At 60.2% G+C, this 18,359-nt stretch overlaps 1 protein-coding gene across 1 annotated transcript in view; it reads left to right on the forward strand.

The window, feature by feature from the left end:
* MYO15A (myosin XVA) overlaps positions 1–18,359 on the forward strand; it is a 48,687-nt gene that overhangs the window by 16,537 nt on the left and 13,791 nt on the right. The window contains exons 16-50 of the mRNA XM_032321336.1: positions 40–171; positions 622–747; positions 1,379–1,456; positions 2,277–2,425; positions 2,541–2,586; positions 2,758–2,882; positions 3,155–3,272; positions 3,552–3,727; positions 4,247–4,331; positions 4,986–5,039; positions 5,136–5,217; positions 5,303–5,433; positions 5,925–6,020; positions 6,885–7,120; positions 8,471–8,652; positions 8,956–9,028; positions 9,232–9,423; positions 9,733–9,884; positions 9,991–10,085; positions 10,543–10,663; positions 10,885–10,952; positions 11,027–11,104; positions 11,264–11,444; positions 11,562–11,694; positions 12,028–12,133; positions 12,274–12,346; positions 13,669–13,790; positions 14,023–14,082; positions 14,553–14,628; positions 14,975–15,090; positions 15,175–15,293; positions 16,300–16,441; positions 17,068–17,179; positions 17,265–17,339; positions 17,818–17,996. Coding sequence (XP_032177227.1) covers positions 40–171; positions 622–747; positions 1,379–1,456; positions 2,277–2,425; positions 2,541–2,586; positions 2,758–2,882; positions 3,155–3,272; positions 3,552–3,727; positions 4,247–4,331; positions 4,986–5,039; positions 5,136–5,217; positions 5,303–5,433; positions 5,925–6,020; positions 6,885–7,120; positions 8,471–8,652; positions 8,956–9,028; positions 9,232–9,423; positions 9,733–9,884; positions 9,991–10,085; positions 10,543–10,663; positions 10,885–10,952; positions 11,027–11,104; positions 11,264–11,444; positions 11,562–11,694; positions 12,028–12,133; positions 12,274–12,346; positions 13,669–13,790; positions 14,023–14,082; positions 14,553–14,628; positions 14,975–15,090; positions 15,175–15,293; positions 16,300–16,441; positions 17,068–17,179; positions 17,265–17,339; positions 17,818–17,996 — 4,089 coding nt within the window. The remainder of the gene's footprint in view (positions 1–39; positions 172–621; positions 748–1,378; positions 1,457–2,276; positions 2,426–2,540; positions 2,587–2,757; positions 2,883–3,154; positions 3,273–3,551; positions 3,728–4,246; positions 4,332–4,985; positions 5,040–5,135; positions 5,218–5,302; positions 5,434–5,924; positions 6,021–6,884; positions 7,121–8,470; positions 8,653–8,955; positions 9,029–9,231; positions 9,424–9,732; positions 9,885–9,990; positions 10,086–10,542; positions 10,664–10,884; positions 10,953–11,026; positions 11,105–11,263; positions 11,445–11,561; positions 11,695–12,027; positions 12,134–12,273; positions 12,347–13,668; positions 13,791–14,022; positions 14,083–14,552; positions 14,629–14,974; positions 15,091–15,174; positions 15,294–16,299; positions 16,442–17,067; positions 17,180–17,264; positions 17,340–17,817; positions 17,997–18,359) is intronic.

Raw genomic sequence — 18,359 nt, forward strand, 5'->3', positions numbered from 1 at the left:
CTGGGCAGGGCAAGGAGGCTAAGCGCTGTACGCCTACAGGAGGAGTACATTCGGGAACAGATCGACTGGCGGGAGATCACCTTTGCCGACAACCAGCCATGCATCAACCTCATCTCACTGAAGCCCTACGGCATCCTGCGGATCCTCGATGACCAGTGTTGCTTTCCCCAGGTGAGCCAAGGGTGCTGTGTGAGCCTGGTCAGGTTGGTCAACGTCTCTGAGCCTCATGGCCTCATTAGGCCCAGGTCCTGCCTTCTTATCTGCTCTGGCCTGGGGGACAGGAGCTCAGGGCACCCAACCTACAATTCACAACCTGGGTGACGGAGGCTGGATAGGGGGCTGTGGGTGTCCAGAAGAGGGTACCAGCCTGGGAAATTATGGAAGGCTTCCTGAAGGAGGTGACCTTAAGGCTGGACCTCAGACTTTGATTGGAAGATGCAAGTCCGGGGTGGGATTCCGCTTAAGCCTCCCCAGTCAGGGCAGTGGGGCCACTGAGGGCAGCTGTGACTTGCTGCTCCCCAGCGCTCACCCGGAAGTAGTTTGGGCTGGAGGATTTGCCACTAGTCCCAGAACGGGGTGCCCGGCTCCCCTGAGCACCCGCTGACCCCCGCCTGCCTGCAGGCCACAGACCACACATTTCTACAGAAGTGCCATTACCACCACGGCGCCAACCCGCTCTACTCCAAGCCCAAAATGCCACTGCCCGAGTTCACCATCAAGCACTACGCAGGCAAAGTCACCTATCAGGTGAGACCCAGGACAGCCTGCACAGCGTCCGCAGTTGGAGACACAAGCACAACAGGGGCTGCAGACACTCCCCCTTGGTTCTAGTTCTGGCCCCCTGCCGATCCTCAGCTTTGTGACCTTGGGCAAACCGCTTTACCTCTCTGAGCCTATGTGGGGACATCTGGAAAATGGGGCTAATGATAGTGCCCATCTCCTGCGCTGAATGTGATTAGGAGTAGCTGTTACCAGTAACGATGCTGATGCCGTCACTCTGTTATCTCAGACATGTCCCTGCCCTGTTTTCCTCATCTGGAGGACAGATAGAGGACAGGGTTCTCCACTAAGGATGGGGCCAAGACCCAGACTGTTTATATGAAGCTATGGCTGGTGCCCCCTCCCCGGAAGATGGGAAGGGTATTGGGGGCAGAAAGGGAGGGGACCACAGGAGGGAGAAGGGTCCCATATTCTCTAGGACAGATAGGGAGATAGAGGCCCGGAAGGGCAGGGACAGAGAGCCCCTGACCCACTGTAGGGAAGAAGGAAGGAGGAGGGGAGCAGACAGACTGATGCACACTGGGGTAGGTTATCCCCCTGCCCTGCCCCTAGGCTGCATGGGCTCAAACCCAAGCTGCCCCTTGTTACCCCTTTGCAGGTGCACAAGTTCCTAGACAAGAACCACGACCAGGTGCGCCAGGACGTGCTGGATCTCTTTGTGCGGAGCCGGACGCGGGTGAGCAAGCTTCACTTCCTACCGCTCTGTCCCTACCCCCCCACACCCCCCACTCCAAGAGCAACCAGCCCACCATCAGGTCCCTCTCTCGGTCCAGGAAATGGGGAGGTCCCCTAGGTACCCAGGTGCTGGCCCTGCCTCTCGCACACCCCAGGTCCAGCCAGGCTCTGACCCTGATCTCAGCCCTAACCCAGAGTCTTGCCTTGCTCTGTACTTTCTCCCATTGCTGGTCCTGACCCCTGAAGAGCCATGCCCCTGACTGGTCCCACTGGATCACCCTGACTGTCCCCCGGCCCTACCCACCCAGCCATGCCCTGCCCTGTCCCTTCACTGAGCAGTTTTCCCAAATAGCCCTGTTGTTTCCAGACACCCTCCCCCATTCCCTGGGTGTCCACCTTCTTCTCTGTCAAATGGGCACCCTGCTGAGTTCATTGCCAGAGTTCATGACCATGTGTGTAGAAGGTCACCTCAGGATCAGCTGCACAGTCAGACAGAAGGAAAAAAGTCAGCCCGACCACAAGACAGGTCCCTTGAAAGGTGCTAAGCACCCTGACTTGAGAGGGGTGTGGTCCAGGAGGACAGTGGCCTTGCAGAGAGGGCAGGGGCCCAAGGAGGTGGTTTTCTGATCCCTGTGGTCTGGAGATTTGGCTCATTTTGTTTTTAACTCCTCTCCCCCCCCCCCCCCCCCCCCCCCCCCCCCCCCCCGCCTCACCACCAACCTCTGTTTCCTTGTTTCTGTCTCTCGGCCCCTACCCTGCCGTGTCTCCCTGTTTCTCGGCACCTGGCCCACTGCCCCGGCCTGCTGCCCACTCCTGCTCAGGTGGTGGCACACCTCTTCTCCAGCCACGCCCCACAAGCTGCCCCTCAGCGCCTGGGCCAGAGCAGCTCTGTCACCCGGCTCCACAAGGCACACACAGTGGCCGCTAAGTTCCAACAGTCGCTCCTGGATCTGGTAGAAAAGATGGAGAGGTGAGCATGCAGTGGGGTGGGCATCCAGCTTCACCTCTGACCCACACCACCACCTTTATGGTCAACACTTCCCTCTCTGGGACCTCACACAGCCCGTCCTCCTGCCCCTGCGCAGGTGTAACCCCTTGTTCGTTCGGTGCCTGAAGCCCAACCACAAGAAGGTATGCGAAGAGCCAAATCCTCTTCCCCATGATGTGTGACCTGGGGCAAGTGGCTGTGCCTCTCTGGGCCTCCATCCGCCCAGCCCACTGTGGGGACTGTTTGTAACTGCTAGTGCCTGCGGCACGTGGGTGGACTGGTGTGCAAACTCCCTATCTGGGCCGTTCTTACAGGAGCCAGGCCTCTTTGAGCCAGACGTGGTTATGGCGCAGCTGCGCTACTCGGGGGTGCTGGAGACTGTGCGAATCCGCAAAGAGGGCTTTCCAGTGCGCCTGCCCTTCCAGGTGTTCATTGACAGGTACCGCAGTAGGATGGTTCCTGAGCTCCACAGATCCTTCAGCTCCCCCGCGGCCCCAAAACCCAGGCAAGACGCAGCCTGCCATGCACAGCTGCTCAGGTTGTTCACCACCCAAGCTCATCATCGGCCAGCTATCACAGAGCAGATTTATCCTTCCGCATTTTTCCCTAGTTTCACCGCCTGTGTGTGTGTGTAGGTTCTAGGAGTAATTTGAAGCTATTACAAGTTTCCAGCAGGTGGCAGTAAAGTGTCTTATTCCACGGGAACCTTAGGTACCGCTGTCTCGTGGCCCTCAAGCACAATCTGCCAGCCAGCGGGGACATGTGCGTGTCCGTGCTGAGCCGCCTGTGCACGGTCCTGCCGAGTATGTACCGCGTCGGGGTCAGCAAGGTGAGCCCCACCCCACGCGCCGCCCCTGGAAGCCACAAGTTCAGGGGCTTCAGAGTGAGACGATGGAATGAGAAACGGCGCGACCGAACATTCCTGACCTAGAGAGCAGCGCGGTGGGGCTTGGTCCCGTCTGGGGACCGTTACTCGGGCCGGGCTCTCCGCCCGGTTCCCGGTCGCAGCTCCTCCCACCTCTCCGAGCTCAGCCCGCCCCGCACCCACCCCAGCTGGTCCTCCCCCGCTGCCTCCCGGGAGACCCTCACAGCCGCCCGCCCTCCGCAGCTGTTCCTCAAGGAGCACCTGCACCAGCTGCTGGAGAGCATGCGGGAGCGCGTCCTGCACCTGGCGGCCCTCACCCTGCAGCGCTGCCTCCGCGGCTTCCTCATCCGCCGGCGCTTCCGCTCGCTGCGGCGCAAGATCGTCCTGCTGCAGAGCCGGGCCCGGGGCTACCTGGCCAGGTACCCGGCCCTCCCGGGGCAGGGCTCCCCGGAACCCCATGGCGAGGCTTGGGCGGGGCCATGTCAGAGCGGGGGGGGGGGGGGGGGAGGGTACGACGACGAAGCTCCCTGGCCCCGAGGCATGCAAGTAAGAGCTGAGCCTCAGCCAGAAGGATGTTCCAACTATGGCTCTGCCTTGGGCCGTCCTGCCCACCGAGCCCATGGCCCTCCTGATCTCTCCAGCCAAGAGGGGCCCCAGCCTGCATCTTAGGAGCCCTGGGAGGACAACCCATTGGGGTGGGCCTGCTCCCAGCAGTGTGGTCCAGGCCCTGCCACTTAATTGGCTGTGTGACCTTGGCCAAGTCACTGCCCCTCTCTGAGCTGTACAGGGCTCCCATACTGAACCCTGGGTGCTGATATCCTGGCCAGGCTGGCGTGGGCATCTCTGCACCTTGGCCACCCGGTGATCCCAACCCCTGCCTGCCCCATTCCCTCCCCCACACACTTCTTTCCACCCCCCCACCCCCCCACTCCCTCCAGGCAGCGGTATCAGCAGATGAGGAGGAACCTGGTGAAATTCCGGTCCCTGGTGCACACATACATGAACCACCGTCATTACCTCAAGGTGCAGGCCGGCCCCTCCACCTGCTCCAGGGAACCAGGCGGCAGCGGGAGGGAGGAGGCACTTAGCACCCAGGAGGGGACTCCTGGCCTCACACAGGCCTGGGTTCCAATGCCCACTCTGCCACTCGCTAGCTGTGACCTTGACCTTGCCCATCCTCACTTTACCCGCCTTCCCCAGGGGTTGTGGAGGGGGTTCTGTGAGATCTTGCTCATGAAGGATTTGGCCTGTGCCGGGTTCATAGCAAGGCCTTCAGTCGTCGGGTATGACAGAATTTGTCGACTGAAGCCGCCCTAGATACAGTTTTCCTTTTACTTCAATGCCTGTCTTGGCCTGTTGTCATATAAACCAACGACGCAAAGGACAAATGTAGTCCCAAAGCCTTGAAGAACTACCCGGCTTCTACTGAAGGCTTTGTGGAGGGAGAGGAGGGGACCACCTATGGGTCTTTCCCTTTCTCCCAAGTATTACTCCCTCTGCCTCGTGTCTCTGTCTCTCGCTCTTCCCTTCCTGTTTCTCCGGCCATATCTTTGCCTCCCTCTGCCGCCTGCAAGGCGCCAGCCACCCTCTGGGAGCTGGCTCAGGCTGCCCCCGGCCTGGGGCCTGCTGTCGCCTCTGCCCACCATTCCCCTGCCTTGACCATCTGCTCTCCTGCAGCTGAGGGCAGAGAGGAGGCTCCGGGCGGAGGAGGCGCGGCTCCGGGAGCTGGAGGTGGGTGTGGGCGCTGGGTGGCAGCAGGGGTAAGAAGGGAGGCTGGCTGGCGGGCGTTGTGGCGGGCCTGCCCCTCACTCGGGGCTGTCCCTCCAGGAGCTGAGCAAGCGGGAGGTGATAGCTGTGGGGCACCTGGAGGTACCTGCTGAGCTGGCAGGACTCTTACAAGCCGTGGCAGGTCCGTGAGTGCTGGACCCTGGGGTGGGGGGTGGGTGTGGGTGAGTGCTGGACTCTGGTGCCCCACAACCTCCCTCTCTCCACAGGCCTCAGAGCAGCTCAGGTGCCCCGGGTGGCCCCTGTGCGGACTCCCCGGCTCCAGGCTGAACCCCGTGTCACACTGCCCCTGGATATCAACAACTACCCCATGGCCAAGTTTGTCCGATGCCACTTTAAGGTAAAAGCTGGTGTGGTCCCACGTGGCCCTGGCCAGTGGGCACTGACAGACGAGAAGTCACACTGATGTCAGCCTGGGGCAGGCTCCTGGCCGTGCCCTGCGGCGTGGGGTATGAGCCCTTGAGTTGCTGGATCATGAGGAGGCTGGGGGCTCCGGGGGAGGGCTGGACGGAAGTGGGGGGCCCTCGGGGGCTTAGGAAGTGGCTGTTTGCCCGCCAGTTGGAACTATTTCAAATGTTTAACAACTGGTCGAACCACGGGACATCATCCCGTTTTTCATTTCCGACTCTCCAGGATGCTCAGATGGTCTCCACCCCCAGCTTGCTGATGGCCATGGTCTGCCCCCTTTCAGGCCTCAGTAGCCTCATCCACACCCTGGGGAAAGGAGCCCATAGCTCCCTGGCTCTTGTCCCCCTCCCTGGCACAGAGCAGTGTATCCAGATGTGCCCACAAGCCCCAGCTCGGTCCCCATGCCCCGCCCTGTGTCCACAGGAACCTGCCTTCGGGATGCTGACAGTGCCCCTGAGGACACCCCTCACGCGGCTGCCAGCAGAGTGCCACGCGGAAGCCATGAGCGTCTTCAAGCTGGTAAGGGTCCGCCCAGGCCGCCTTTGAAGTCTCAGGCCGTGAGGCTCCTTTTGCCATCCTCAGCCCTCCACTAGCCCAGGCCATTTAGCCTGGGGCTCTTCTTTGGAAGAAAGACTTCTGGTGTGGGATGGAATCTGGGCTCCACTCTGGGCTAGGACTAATCCCACTCGGGGGATTGGGAGACTTTCTTCTCCCAGCCGTCTTCCTGGCAAAGAGCTTCCCAGGGACACCAAGAATAGATTTGGTTCCTCTCCTCGAGGCCTTCCTAGTCCGAGGGAGAAGGCTGAGTACACCTGACCAGTGACGATTAGCATGGACAGAGGTCGGGCACAGAGGCCAGGAAGTCTGACTGGAGCCCTAATCCCGTTCTGGATGGACAGAATCAGAGAGGGCTTCTTGGGGGGAAAGTGCGGGGTTGGGGGGGGTGCAGCATTTGAGCTCAGAGTCTGCTAGCTGAGACAGATGGAGAAGGCACAGAGAGAAGAAAAACTTGATGTCAACACGTCAGTTGGTGAAAGTCAGAAGGGCAGAGGCAGGGAGGGGTCCCAAGGGCCTGTATGCCAGATCCAGAGCTTGGAGTTCATTCCAAGGGCCCTGGGAAACCAAGGAAGGTGCTCGGTCAGATGTGGATGTTATAGAGTGCTCTCTGGGGCCTGGAGCAGGAGGTGGAGGGCTGGCTGGAGGCCAGGGATGCAGGCTAGAGCTGGGGCTGTATGGAAAGCGCTCGTGGAAGCTTCATGAGCATGTTATCTGGGCTTTCCGGGAACATGGGGAAAGGATGGGAGAGGGGTGCGTGTTGGGGGTGGTGGGACCCTGGCAGGAACCATCTTCCAAGAGGCCCAGGAGAGTCTGTTTGTGGCCTAGATCCTGCGTTTCATGGGCGACCCCCACCTGTATGGTGCCCAGGAAAATGTCTTCGGGAACTACATCGTGCACAAGGGGCTGGCGATACCTGAACTCCGGGACGAGATCCTGGCGCAGCTGGCAAACCAGGTGTGGCGCAACCCCAGTGCCCACAATGCCGAGCGTGGCTGGCTCTTACTGGCTACCTGCCTTGGCGGCTTTGCACCTTCTTCGCGCCTGAACAAGTACCTGCTCAAGTGAGTGGACCTGGCCAGGGCATGAGGATGGTGATGTGGGCATGAGGACCCCGGGGCGGGATGTAAGAGGTCAGGCCGGGCGGGAGTGAGGTCTCTGTGCTGGGAAGCTCAGGCACTGGGGCTGGACCAGAGGCTGGTCTCCGTCTCCACCGAGCTCGAGCCAGAAACGACGGCAGGTGTTCACTCTGGAGGGTAGGGCTCAGGCAAAACTCAGACGATGGCCAAGACCAGGGTCTGGGGAATTTGGGGAAAAGGCGCTGATCTGTCATGTCATGCGAAAAGGGCCAGGTAGTTAGGAGTGGAGAGGCTGGACACACGACAGTCGGGGTTCAAATCCCAGGTTCAACCTATAGAATACCGGAAGTGGTGTGTGGGTGTAGATCTTGTTGGCATCCTGATCATATTGGTGATGCTGATGACAATGATGATGCCAGGTGAGAAAGGTGATTTGCAAAAGAGCGAGCTCAGGCAGGCCCCGGGTGCAAAGCCCAGCTCTGATACTTCCCTGCTGTGTGACCTGGGGCAAGTCACTGCCCTTCTCTGAGTCTCTTTCCTCACCTGTGAATTAGCATTGGTAACAGGACAAATGGGGTGGGGGCTGTGAGCCTCAGTGTGCAGGGCCACTCCTGCTCAGAGGGTCAGTGGGCAGCTCAGAGGGTCAGTCTTGGGAAGCTGGGGCAGCAGGTTAGGACCACTGCCTGCCTGTCTGGGGCTTCCTGTGGGCACAGCTCTGGGTTCCCTCTTGCGGCCACCGTGGGCCTGCTCCACGGCTGTTCCAGCAGCAGGGAGGGAAGGAGCCAGAGAGCCAGGTATGTGGGGCACCTGCCTCTGGAGGGGATCAGTCTGATTGGGCCTGGGTCAAGTTGAACCCTTTCAGCCATCTCTTGTATGGATAAGGAGCTGGAGGCGGGCTCAGAGGGGGCAGATGACCCCATGGGAGGCTTGGTGAAGGGGATGGGAAGAGTGTTCAGAGTCCACATTCTTGCCCACACCCTGCTGCAGAGCCCACCTTGTCAATGACGTTTTGCTCCAACAAGCTTTGGTGGGCCTTCCTGGAACCTGTTTGGCCTTTCGTTGGACCTCTGTGCTGGCTAAAGATACTTCTGGTTAGCCTGGGACCCTTTCAGCTTAGTCCTGGGACTCTGGGCTCTCAAGGGACCCCTTCAGTGTCATCCCAGAGCTCTGGACTATAGCCTGGGACCCTTCCAAGCCAGCCTCAGAGCTGGGGCCTTGTCAGTTTCACCTCACAGCTCTGGCCTAGCCTAGGCCTCCCTCAGATTAGACTTAGAATCCCCCTCTATCTAGCCACAGTCCCCTCTTCATCCTGGCTCCAACTCCCCCGCCCATCAGGTTTGTGTCTGATCACGGGCAGAATGGCTTCCAGGCTGTGTGTCAGCACCGGCTCATGCAGGCCATGGGCCAAGGCCAACAGCAGGGTTCTGGGGCGGCCCGCACCTTCCCGCCAACCCAGCTCGAGTGGAGAGCAACCCAGGAGAAGGCCAGCATGGCGCTGGACGTGGGCTGCTTCAATGGTGAGCTGTCCTCTCCCCACCACGAGCTGCCTTCCCTAGTCCCTCTCTCCCTCCAGAGGGGCCACTGGAGTCAGCAGGCCCCAGTGCGCCCCGGGGATCAGGAGATGCTGGGGAGGGGCCCTCTGGGTGTGTCTTAGGAGAGAGGTCAGCAGGTGGATGTTGGGGCTGGACCTGGAATGGGGGAAGGGAGCGGGGGCCGGGAGGGTGCAGATCCAGCGTCCAGGACAAGAGTGGGCAAGCAGGCAGAGAAGGAGCAGGCCTGGGCCGCCGATGCATCCTGGCTGAACCCAGCATCTGCCCCAGGCGACCAGTTCTCCTGCCCGGTGCACTCCTGGAGTACGGGGGAAGAGGTGGCTGGAGACATTCTGCGGCACAGGTTGGCTCCTGGAAGGCCCCACCCTGGAAGGCACCCAAGGCTGGTGCAGAAGGGGGGGGCGGAGCAGGAGACCAGACAACCCCTCCCCCCACCATGGGGTCCACTCTGGTCATGCTTAGGGTCTGGCTCATGTTCCATGGTTTCTCCAGACAGTACCTTTTGGCTCCGTCCCTCATCCCTGCTCCTCCATGTACTGTCTCCAGGGGCCTGGCAGACGGCTGGCGGGGCTGGACGGTGGCCATGAGGCATGGGGTCCAGTGGGCAGAGCTGGCAGGCCACGACTATGTGCTGGACCTGGTGTCCAACCTCGAGCTGCTCCGGGACTTCCCGAGACAGAAGTCGTACTTCATCGTGGGTGCAGAAGGGCCTGTGGCCGGCAGGGGAGGCCCCAGAGCGTAGGTGGCTACCCGGGCCCTTCACGCAGATGGCCTCTCCTCGCACACGGTTTTTCTCCCAGCTGCTGGTTCAGAGCTGAGTTCTAAACCTAAGCTTTAAGCAACTTCTACACCCAGCGTGGTCTCGCACTCAGTATCCCGAGATCAAGAGCCCGATGTTCTGCTGCCCCCTCCGGGTCCCACCTTTAAAGGGAGGGAGTCACCCATTTCCAGAGCCCAGAGAGAACATGGTGGTGGGGTTGGGGGGTGATTCAGGGAGAGCCACGATCTCGTAGGAGGGGAGCTGCTCCAGGGCCCCCTTCCCTACAGGTTGTTTGGGAACAGCTGGGACTCGGATGAGGACACACCCACCAGGCCCCAGGCCCAGGGACACGTGCCCAGAGTAGCTGACTCCGATGGGTACTGCAGCCACAACGAGGACGGTACTAATGGGACCCAGAGAGGGACAGCGAACTACCAAGGCCAGCCAGCAGTGGCCACTGTCTGGTGGGGAGGGATCTTGGAGGCAATGGGGAGATTAGCAGGAGAAAAGAACTTGGCTTTTGTGTCCCCCACCCTCCCAACCAGACTCAGACACCCCGGGAGAACCCTCTGTGCCCCACAAGGGACTGGACGGCTACCTGGACAGCCTCTTCGACCCCGTGCTGTCCTACGGGGATGTGGTAGGGATTGGCGAGGGTGGTGTTTGCAGACAGCTGGGACCACAGGGTGGTTCAGGAGCATCTCACAGCCAGGGCTGAGGGTGTCCCCGTAGCTCAAGATGCTCCAGGCTGACCCCAGAAGGACCCATGGGCCCCTCCTCCACCTCCAGTGGGAGCCAGCCCCTTCAGGCACCCTTGCTCATTCTGGGAACTTCCAGGAGCCCCTCCGTGGCATGATGTGGGCCCTGAGCAGGGCATAGCATCTCCTGGAAACTGTTCATTCACCTGTGGGAAGGGGGATGGGTTTGGGGAGTTTGCACAGCTGTGGGAGTACTGACTGGTATGCTGCATGACTGGAGGCTGGGCATGGAGCAGACGCCCCAGGGACAGAGGAGGTGGCTGGTGTCGGGTGCCCGTTGCCTTGGTGTCTGAGGAGCATGACAGTGAGGCAGACACTTGAGCCACCTGCTGCCCCCAGGACCTGGAGAAGCCAACAGCCATTGCCTATCGCATGAAAGGGGGAGGCCAGCCTGGTGGCAGCGGTAGTAGCAGCACTGAAGACCCCCCCAGGAGACCCCCAGAGCCAAAGCCAAAGCCAAGTCAGTGCCTGCCCCCAGGGTGGTTCTGGGGTCGGGCGAGATGAGGGGGGCTCTCCTGCGGGTTCTCGGGGCTCCTCTACCTGCTAGGATGGAGGCAGCCACGGGCCTGGCGGGAGGGGGTGAGGGGGACAGCGGCAGGGTGGGGGATAGCTGGGGAATTCCTATTTCCCTCTACCTCCCATCCCTTGGGATCCACGCCCTCCGACTCGGCTCCCCCCCAGTCCCAGGCCTAGATGCCTCCACGCTGGCCCTGCAGCAGGCCTTCATCCACAAGCAGGCCGTCCTCCTGGTGAGTGCCGGATGGGTGCGGGGGGTGCCCTGAGTTTGGGCCTGCCAGTCACCACCGCCACCACCTCTCCCCAGGCCCGGGAGATGACCCTGCAGGCCATGGCACTCCAGCAGCAGCCCCTGGGCCCTACCCCAAGGCCCTTGCCCCCGGAGGTGAGCCTGGCCTGCCCAGCCGAGAGGCGTGCTGCTCTGGGGCATTTTTGTTCCTCTCTGGGGCAGTCGCCCCGCAGCCCATCCTGGGCATAAATGTGGGGTCCCTAAGAACAGGCGGGTGTGTCCCAGGAAGCACACCCTATCCCCTGTTCTCTGCAGAAACCCCTACCACCAGAGGCACGGCCGCAGTTTGTGGGCACTGGACCCCCAGCCAAGCCTGTGCTCCTCCGCTCCTCTCCAAAGCCTCTGGCCCCTGCCCCTCTGGCCAAGGCCCCAAGACCCCCCACCAAGCCCGTGGCCATCCCTGTTCTAGCTCAGCATCGGGTTTGTCTAGAAACCAGTGAGTGTCCTATCCCTGTGGTGGGGGGTGGGGGGACTTCCCGGGACAGGACTGGGATTGTAGTGTGTCCCCTGGGGCCTCACCCTGTCCCCCACCCCCACCCGCCCTTGCCTACAGCTGCACCCTGTCCAGATCTGGTCCGGTATTCCACACTCAACTCAGAGCACTTCCCGCAGCCCACGCAGCAGATCAAGAACATCGTGAGGCAGTACCAGCAGCCGCCCCGGGGAGGCCGGCCCGAGGCCCTCAGGTCAGCTCTGCCCCTGTCCCCACCATCCAGCACTCTGGACGGTATGTGGGGGGGGCCCTCCTTGCTGTGGGCCCGTCCACCTGGGGAGCAGCCCCCTGCCCGGCACCCTGCAGGGAGTGAGTCTGCTCATGCAGATGGTCCCAATGATCCTTCAGCCAGAGGAAGACTGAGACCACTGCTCTCTAGGTTGTGCTGTGTGACCTCAGGCCAGTCTCTGACCCTCTCTGTGCGCTCACGTGTAATGATGGGGGTGGGGCTGGGGGTGGAGGAAGAAGTTCCCTGTTACAGGTATTTGTAGCTGGGAAGAAGAAAAACCCCTATCCAATCCATCAGGAAGGATGGCGGAAAGATGTTTGCGAAGCGGCCAGATCCCCACGAGGAGGCACTAATGATCCTCAAGGGGCAGATGGGCGACCCAGCGGCAGCAGGGGGCAGCCAGGTGAGGGACACGTTTGGGCTGCGGCCCTGGAGTGCCTCCAAAGCCAGCTGCCCCTATAAGCGGCTGCCCCTGCCACTGCCCCCTTCCTGGCTCCCCGCCTCCGTTCTGCCCCCTGAGCACTCTCTTTGTGGTGGGAACAGGTGCCCAGAGAGGCTGTGGCCTTGGTCAAGCCAGTGACCAGCACACCAAGGCCATCCGTCGGACCCACTCCAGGTGAGAGGCCAGGAGGAAGAAGGGAGAGAGGGGCATGAGGGTCCAAGGGTATAAGCCTGTGTGAGCACAGGGGAGTCCCAGTCTTCATGTCCGTGGCATGTGTGTGTCTGTGTCCCTGAGCCCTTGTGGACCTACTCTGTGCAGATTCAAGTAAGTACATCAGCACTTACGTAACACTGATTTCAGGCTAGACCTGCTCTGGCCTCAGTAAATCCCCACTCAAATCCTTCAAGGAAATACTGTTCCGGTCTCTATGTTACAGATGAGAAAACAGACACAGAGAGGTTACGTGACTTGTCCAAGATCACACGGTTCAAAGGGTCAGACCAGGAATATAAACTCAGCCCCCCTAGACTCATAATTGGAACCCTAATCTCTATGTTCTCTGCCTCATGGCAACCACAGTATATCTTAAAAGCTTACATCATGTTGGGGCACCTGGGTGGCTCAGTGGGTTAAAGCCTCTGCCTTCGGGTCATGATCCCAGGGTCCTGGGATCAAGCTCCGCATTGGGCTCTCTGCTCAGCAGGGAGCCTGCTTCCCTCTCTCTGCCTGCCTCTCTGCCTACCTCTGTCTTTGAAATAAATAAATACAATCTTTTAAAACATGTTTTAAAAGCTCACATCATGTCTCTGCCAAGAACTCTCCCATGATTTCTAGGATGAACTCCAGACTTTTCACTATGGCCTATGAGACCCTGCACAATCTGCCCACCTCTACAACCTCATCCCCTCCCACTTTCCCTTTGGTACACTCTGTTCCTGGAACACAGCAAGCCCACTCCTACCCCAGGGCCTTTGCACTTGCTATACCTAGAATGCTCTTCCCCAGAAGATCTTTGCATGCCTGGCCCATCTCATCATTCGGGTCTTGGCTAAGTGTCATCTCAGAGAGGTATGCCAGGTCACAGAGACTGAAGGACCCTCACAGACAAGCCCCTAGACTTTCTCCTAAATACACAAGATTTATTTCCATCCCAGCTCCTAGAACTGAGACCTTTGTTATTTCTTGCTGTTCCATCAACACCTAACACAAGACTGTCAACACAAGGACAGGAGTTTTGTCTCTACTGTTCACACCCAGCCTCTAGCACAGACCGGCGTCATACACTAGGTGCTCTGTATATGCATCAAATGAAAGACTGAGCCAGAGCTGAGCTGTTATGATTGTTCCTGTGCCCTCATGACTGGTGTGTCCACTGTCAGGGGTGTGGGAAACCTCTTAGCCCTGGTCCCTTACCTGACAAGAGGTCGCCCCCAGTCTCTTCCCTCATCGGCCCTGTGTCTCTGACTCATGCCTACCCGACTCACTGTGCTCCCCAGTGCCGCCTTCGCGGTCTCTGGAGCCCTCTGAGGAACCCCGGCAGACGCGGCTTCACCGCCTAGTGAACCCCAACTTCTACGGCTACCAGGACGCCCCCTGGCGGATCTTCTTGCGCAAAGAGGTACTTGACACTGTTGAAGCCAAGGGAGGGGCTGCATGGGGGGGAAGCCCTCTCCCCTGCAGGGGGCAGGGAGGAGGGGCGGAGCTGGGGGTGGGGCACAAGAACGTGGTCCATGTAAGGGGGCGGAGTCAGAGCCAGAGGATGGAGCCCGCTGTATTTAGGGGATGGGGCCCGGTGGGAAGCAAAGCGAGGGGACTGTCCCAAGGGCCTCACTGGAGCCCCAATCCCACAGGTGTTTTACCCCAAGGACAGCTACAGCCATCCTGTGCAGCTAGACCTCTTGTTCCGGCAGGTGAGGTCTTCTCGTCCCTTTCTGCCTCAGTGTACTCACCAGGGCAATGGGTACATAGACTAGCTGTCTGCAGATTTCATTTCTGTACTCTTGGATATGGGGTCCTTGACCACAGCGAGGATGGGAAGCTGTTCTACTGAATTTCCCACCTCCACTGTCAAGGTCAGTAAGCCCACAATTTGGATTTAACCAGATACACCTGATTTGTATTGGGTTGAGCGGGATGGTATTCAGAAATCAAATCTCAGCCCCAGTAAGTACAGGAGGAAGCTATGGCCCAAGGGCAGCATGGGTTGTAGAAGAGAGGAGGAAGAAGAGGGGCCTCTGTAACTGGGATCTGATTCACACAGATGACCCCACTGCCACATAAGTAGAAACCTCCGCATTCCTACTCCCACTAGAACAGTCCAGCCTGGGTTCCCAGCTGGGGGAGTCTCGCCAGCCACCTGCATTGGGGCTCATTCCCACAGATCCTCCATGACACGCTGTCCGAGGCCTGCCTGCGCATCTCTGAGGACGAGAGACTGAAGATGAAGGCCTTGTTTGGTACCATGGGGGACAGGAAAGGACACGGATGGGGCATCCAGCTAGAGTCAGGCTAGCCCCTTCCACAGGGAGACTGGGGATGACGAACCCAGCCCTGATTGCCTCCTGGACAGCTCCCTTGGCTCTGTTTCTGGCATCTTCCCTGGCCAGGTGTCAGGCTGAGTTCAGATTTGCCTAACACACCCTGTGTCCCCAGCCATCCTGTCTGTCCGTGGATCTTGGTTCCCCTTGTAGACACTGAGAACACAATTCCAGTACCTTCTTGCCAGGTGTCAGCCTCCCTCCCTGCAATGTGGGCTGGCAGGGGAGGGGAGGGAGGATTCTGACCTGACCTGGCATCCCTTAGCCCAGAACCAGCTGGACACACAGCGGCCCCTGGCAACGGAGAGCGTGAAGCGGGCAGTGGTCAGCACCGCACGTGACAGCTGGGAGGTCTACTTCTCCCGCCTCTTCCCCGCCACGGTGCGAGCCCCCTGCTGGCCCCCACTCACCCAGGGGCTTCAGGGAGAAGACTAGAAGACTCACGTGTCCCTCATCCCCACCCAGGGCAGCGTGGGCACTGGCGTGCAGATCCTAGCCGTGTCCCACACAGGCATCAAGCTCCTGAGGATGGTCAAGGGCAGCCGGGAGGCTGGCGGGCAGCTGCAGGTCCTGCGCACGTACAGGTGACCTGGGGACAGGCGGGTGAGAATGGGGCTGGCTGGAGGTGGGCGTGGACCAACAGCAGCCTCTCCTCCCAGACTCTTGCTCCAGCCAACTGCCAGCTGCCTGTGATGTGCCAGGCTCTGGGCCAAGTCCATTTTACAGACAGGGCAACTGAGGCTCCGTGACAGAAGTGGCTTGTCTCAACTCACAAAACCAGGAAGTAGATGATGCTAGCAGCCCGCCACCCTGTCCTGCCTCTTAGCCTACACCCCAGACCTGCCCTCCCAGAGCTCACTATGCAGTGCGGGCGTCTGTGTTGTGAACAGCCGGGAAGGGCAAGGGTGCTCCAGCATAAGACATCACGGAGTCTGCGGACCCCTCCTCTGCCAGCAGCCCTTTTTGTCCTCTGTCACACAAGCCCAGAGACAGAGCCTCGCTCGCTGGTTGTGTGAAAGCTCCTTGCTTTGAAAGATGCAGAGAATTTGGTCAGTGGGTGAAAGAGAGGCGTTTCTGTGGGCAAGACCTAGAAGGCTGGATTAAGAAACAAACAAACAGGGGCACCTGAGTGGCTCAGTCAGTTAAGTGGGTAAGCCTCTGCCTTCCGCTCAGGCCATGATCTCAGGATCCTGGGATAGAGCCCTGCATGGGGCTCTCTGCGCAGCAGGAAACTTGTCTCTCCTTCTCCCTCTGCCACTAGACCCCCCAACTTGTGTGCACGTTCTCTCTCTCAAATAAAATCTTTTTAAAAAGAGAGAGAGAGAGAAAGAAACAAACAGAGCAAGGCAAAGTGTAGTGAGGGCTGGAGTGTGAGTTCACAGGGGCTAGGAAATGAGCTGGAGCCACAGGCAGGATGGGGTGGGGAGGCTAGGCAGGCTCCCAGGTCCCGTGGTGGCAGGGGGCAGGGGGCTGGGGTGGGACTGGGCTTTGGAAACCATACAGGGCAGGAACAGAAGGACCAGGATGGGAAGGGAGGACGGCATCCTCCGGCCAAGGAGCCCTGCCTTCATGACTCTCCCCGTCCTCCAGCTTTGCGGATATCCTCTTTGTGACCATCCCCTCCCAGAACATGCTGGAGTTCAACCTGGCCAGTGAGAAGGTCATCCTCTTCTCAGCCCGAGCTCACCAGGTCAAGACCCTGGTGGACGACTTCATCCTGGAGCTGAAGAAGGTCAGGGTCCTCCTACAGATGCCCTTTCCTGAGGGGCCTGGGGGCAGAGAACAGGGCTCTTCTGCATCATGGACATGCCTGCTGCCCTGCCTGGGAGGCATGGGTGTGAGTGTGTGTGTGGGGGTGTGTGTGCGTGCCCGTGTCCACAGACATCTGGCATCTTTCGGGCCTTTGCATAGGCCATGTCTGGGACACCTGTTCCCACTTTTGCCAGCTCCCTCAAAGCCTTTCCTAATGCCCTCATCATAGGTGTCACCCCAGCCCCACCCTGAGCCCCAGGGCGAGTGCCCGCCTCAGCCTCCGCAGCCTCCCTTCCTCCCCACCAGGTAGCCTCAGGCCCAGCAGCTGGCCTCAGTGGGGCAGCTTTGGGGGGGGGTGGGTAAGGCCTGTACACGTCCTGATGGCCACCCAGTGTCCCTCGGACTCTCAGCTCCAGCCCTTCATAGTTGTAGGAACCCCTTTGACTCATACAGCATCCTTCCCTCTTGCACCTGCCGAATGTTCAGAATGTTGCCCAGGAATCAGGGAGGAATACCTGTGGGAGAGAGGAGCCAGGGCATGGCCCCAGGCTTGGGGGTGGGGGTGGGGGATGGGACCACAGCCCCTCTCCCGGGCCCTCCTCCCAGGGCTCGGACTATGTGGTCGCGGTGAGAAACTTCCTGCCCGAAGACCCAGCGCTGCTGGCCTTCCACAAGGGCGACATCATCCACCTGCAGCCCCTGGAGCCTCCCCGAACGGGTCAGGGCCTTGAGATGCTGGGTACTGGAGGGGGAGGCCGGGCCAGGGGCCTCCTGGCCTGTGCTGACATCAGCTTGACCCCCAGGGTACAGTGCCGGCTGTGTTGTCCGCAAGAAGGTGGTGTACCTGGAGGAACTGCGGCGCAGAGGCCCCGACTTTGGTGGATACCCCCAGATTTCTGCCCCCTCCCCGTCTAGACTCCCTCGCTCCCAAACCTGGAAACCCTAACTGGCTTCATGAGCTGGCACTACACAGGCTCAGTGGGGTTTCTCCTGCCCCAGAGCGGTCCTCCTGGCAGCCCCCTAGCCCAGCTGTCTGTCTGTCCTCCTGGCAGCCCCCTAGCCCAGCCCTCTGTCTTCATGTCGGGCTGAGGGGTCTCTGCAAGTGTTAGTGTTCCCCTGTATGTGGCCTGGGTCTCTCTCTGCCCGAGGGTCTACAAGCACTGTGTCTTCTCGTCCACCTCCACTGAGGGAATGTCTTCCCTGTCCCTGTGTCAGCATCTGCAGATAGGCTCCCGGTAGGGCTCCCTCACAGACCCTGGGCCAAGGGCAGGAAGGAGCTCGATTACCCCTTCAGGGGCCCCTTAATCCCAAGACAAGACCCTTCTGTTTGTCTCAGACCCCTTACCTGGCCCCTAGGCTGGAGGTTCGGGACCATCCACGGGCGTGTGGGCCGCTTCCCTCCGGAGCTGGTGCAGCCCGCGGCCGCCCCTGACTTCCTACAGTTGCCAGCTGAGCCAGGCAGGGGCCGGGCTGCAGCTGTGGCTGCTGCCGTGGCCTCCACAGCCGCTGCATGGGAGGTGGGCCGCAGGAGGGAGGTGAGACCTGCTGGGCTGGCCATGGGGCTGGAACACAGGGGTTGCTCAGCCTGATAGTGGAGGCAGAGGGGAGCAAGGTCAGCCAAGAGTGTGACCAGTTCCAGGATAGGAGAACCTGGTAGGGCTAGCCAGATGTGTGACCTAGGGGATGGGACCTGAGAGGGCTGGAGGTGTGGCCAAATGGGGTTGGGGTGGTGGTGGTCAGCAGAAGGATTGTGATGAGGCCCCTGGAGCAGGACCAGCCTGGGGGCCAGTAGGGGTGGGGCTGTCAAATGAGGCGGGATTGGGTGTGTGGAATGAAGCTAGCAAGGGGTGGGGTGAGGTAAAACTAAGGAGTGAAGGACAAGGTCAGCCACAACCAAG

This window comes from Mustela erminea, chromosome 18 (assembly GCF_009829155.1).
Source record: "Mustela erminea isolate mMusErm1 chromosome 18, mMusErm1.Pri, whole genome shotgun sequence".
In the NCBI taxonomy this organism is placed as follows: Eukaryota; Metazoa; Chordata; class Mammalia; order Carnivora; family Mustelidae; genus Mustela; species Mustela erminea.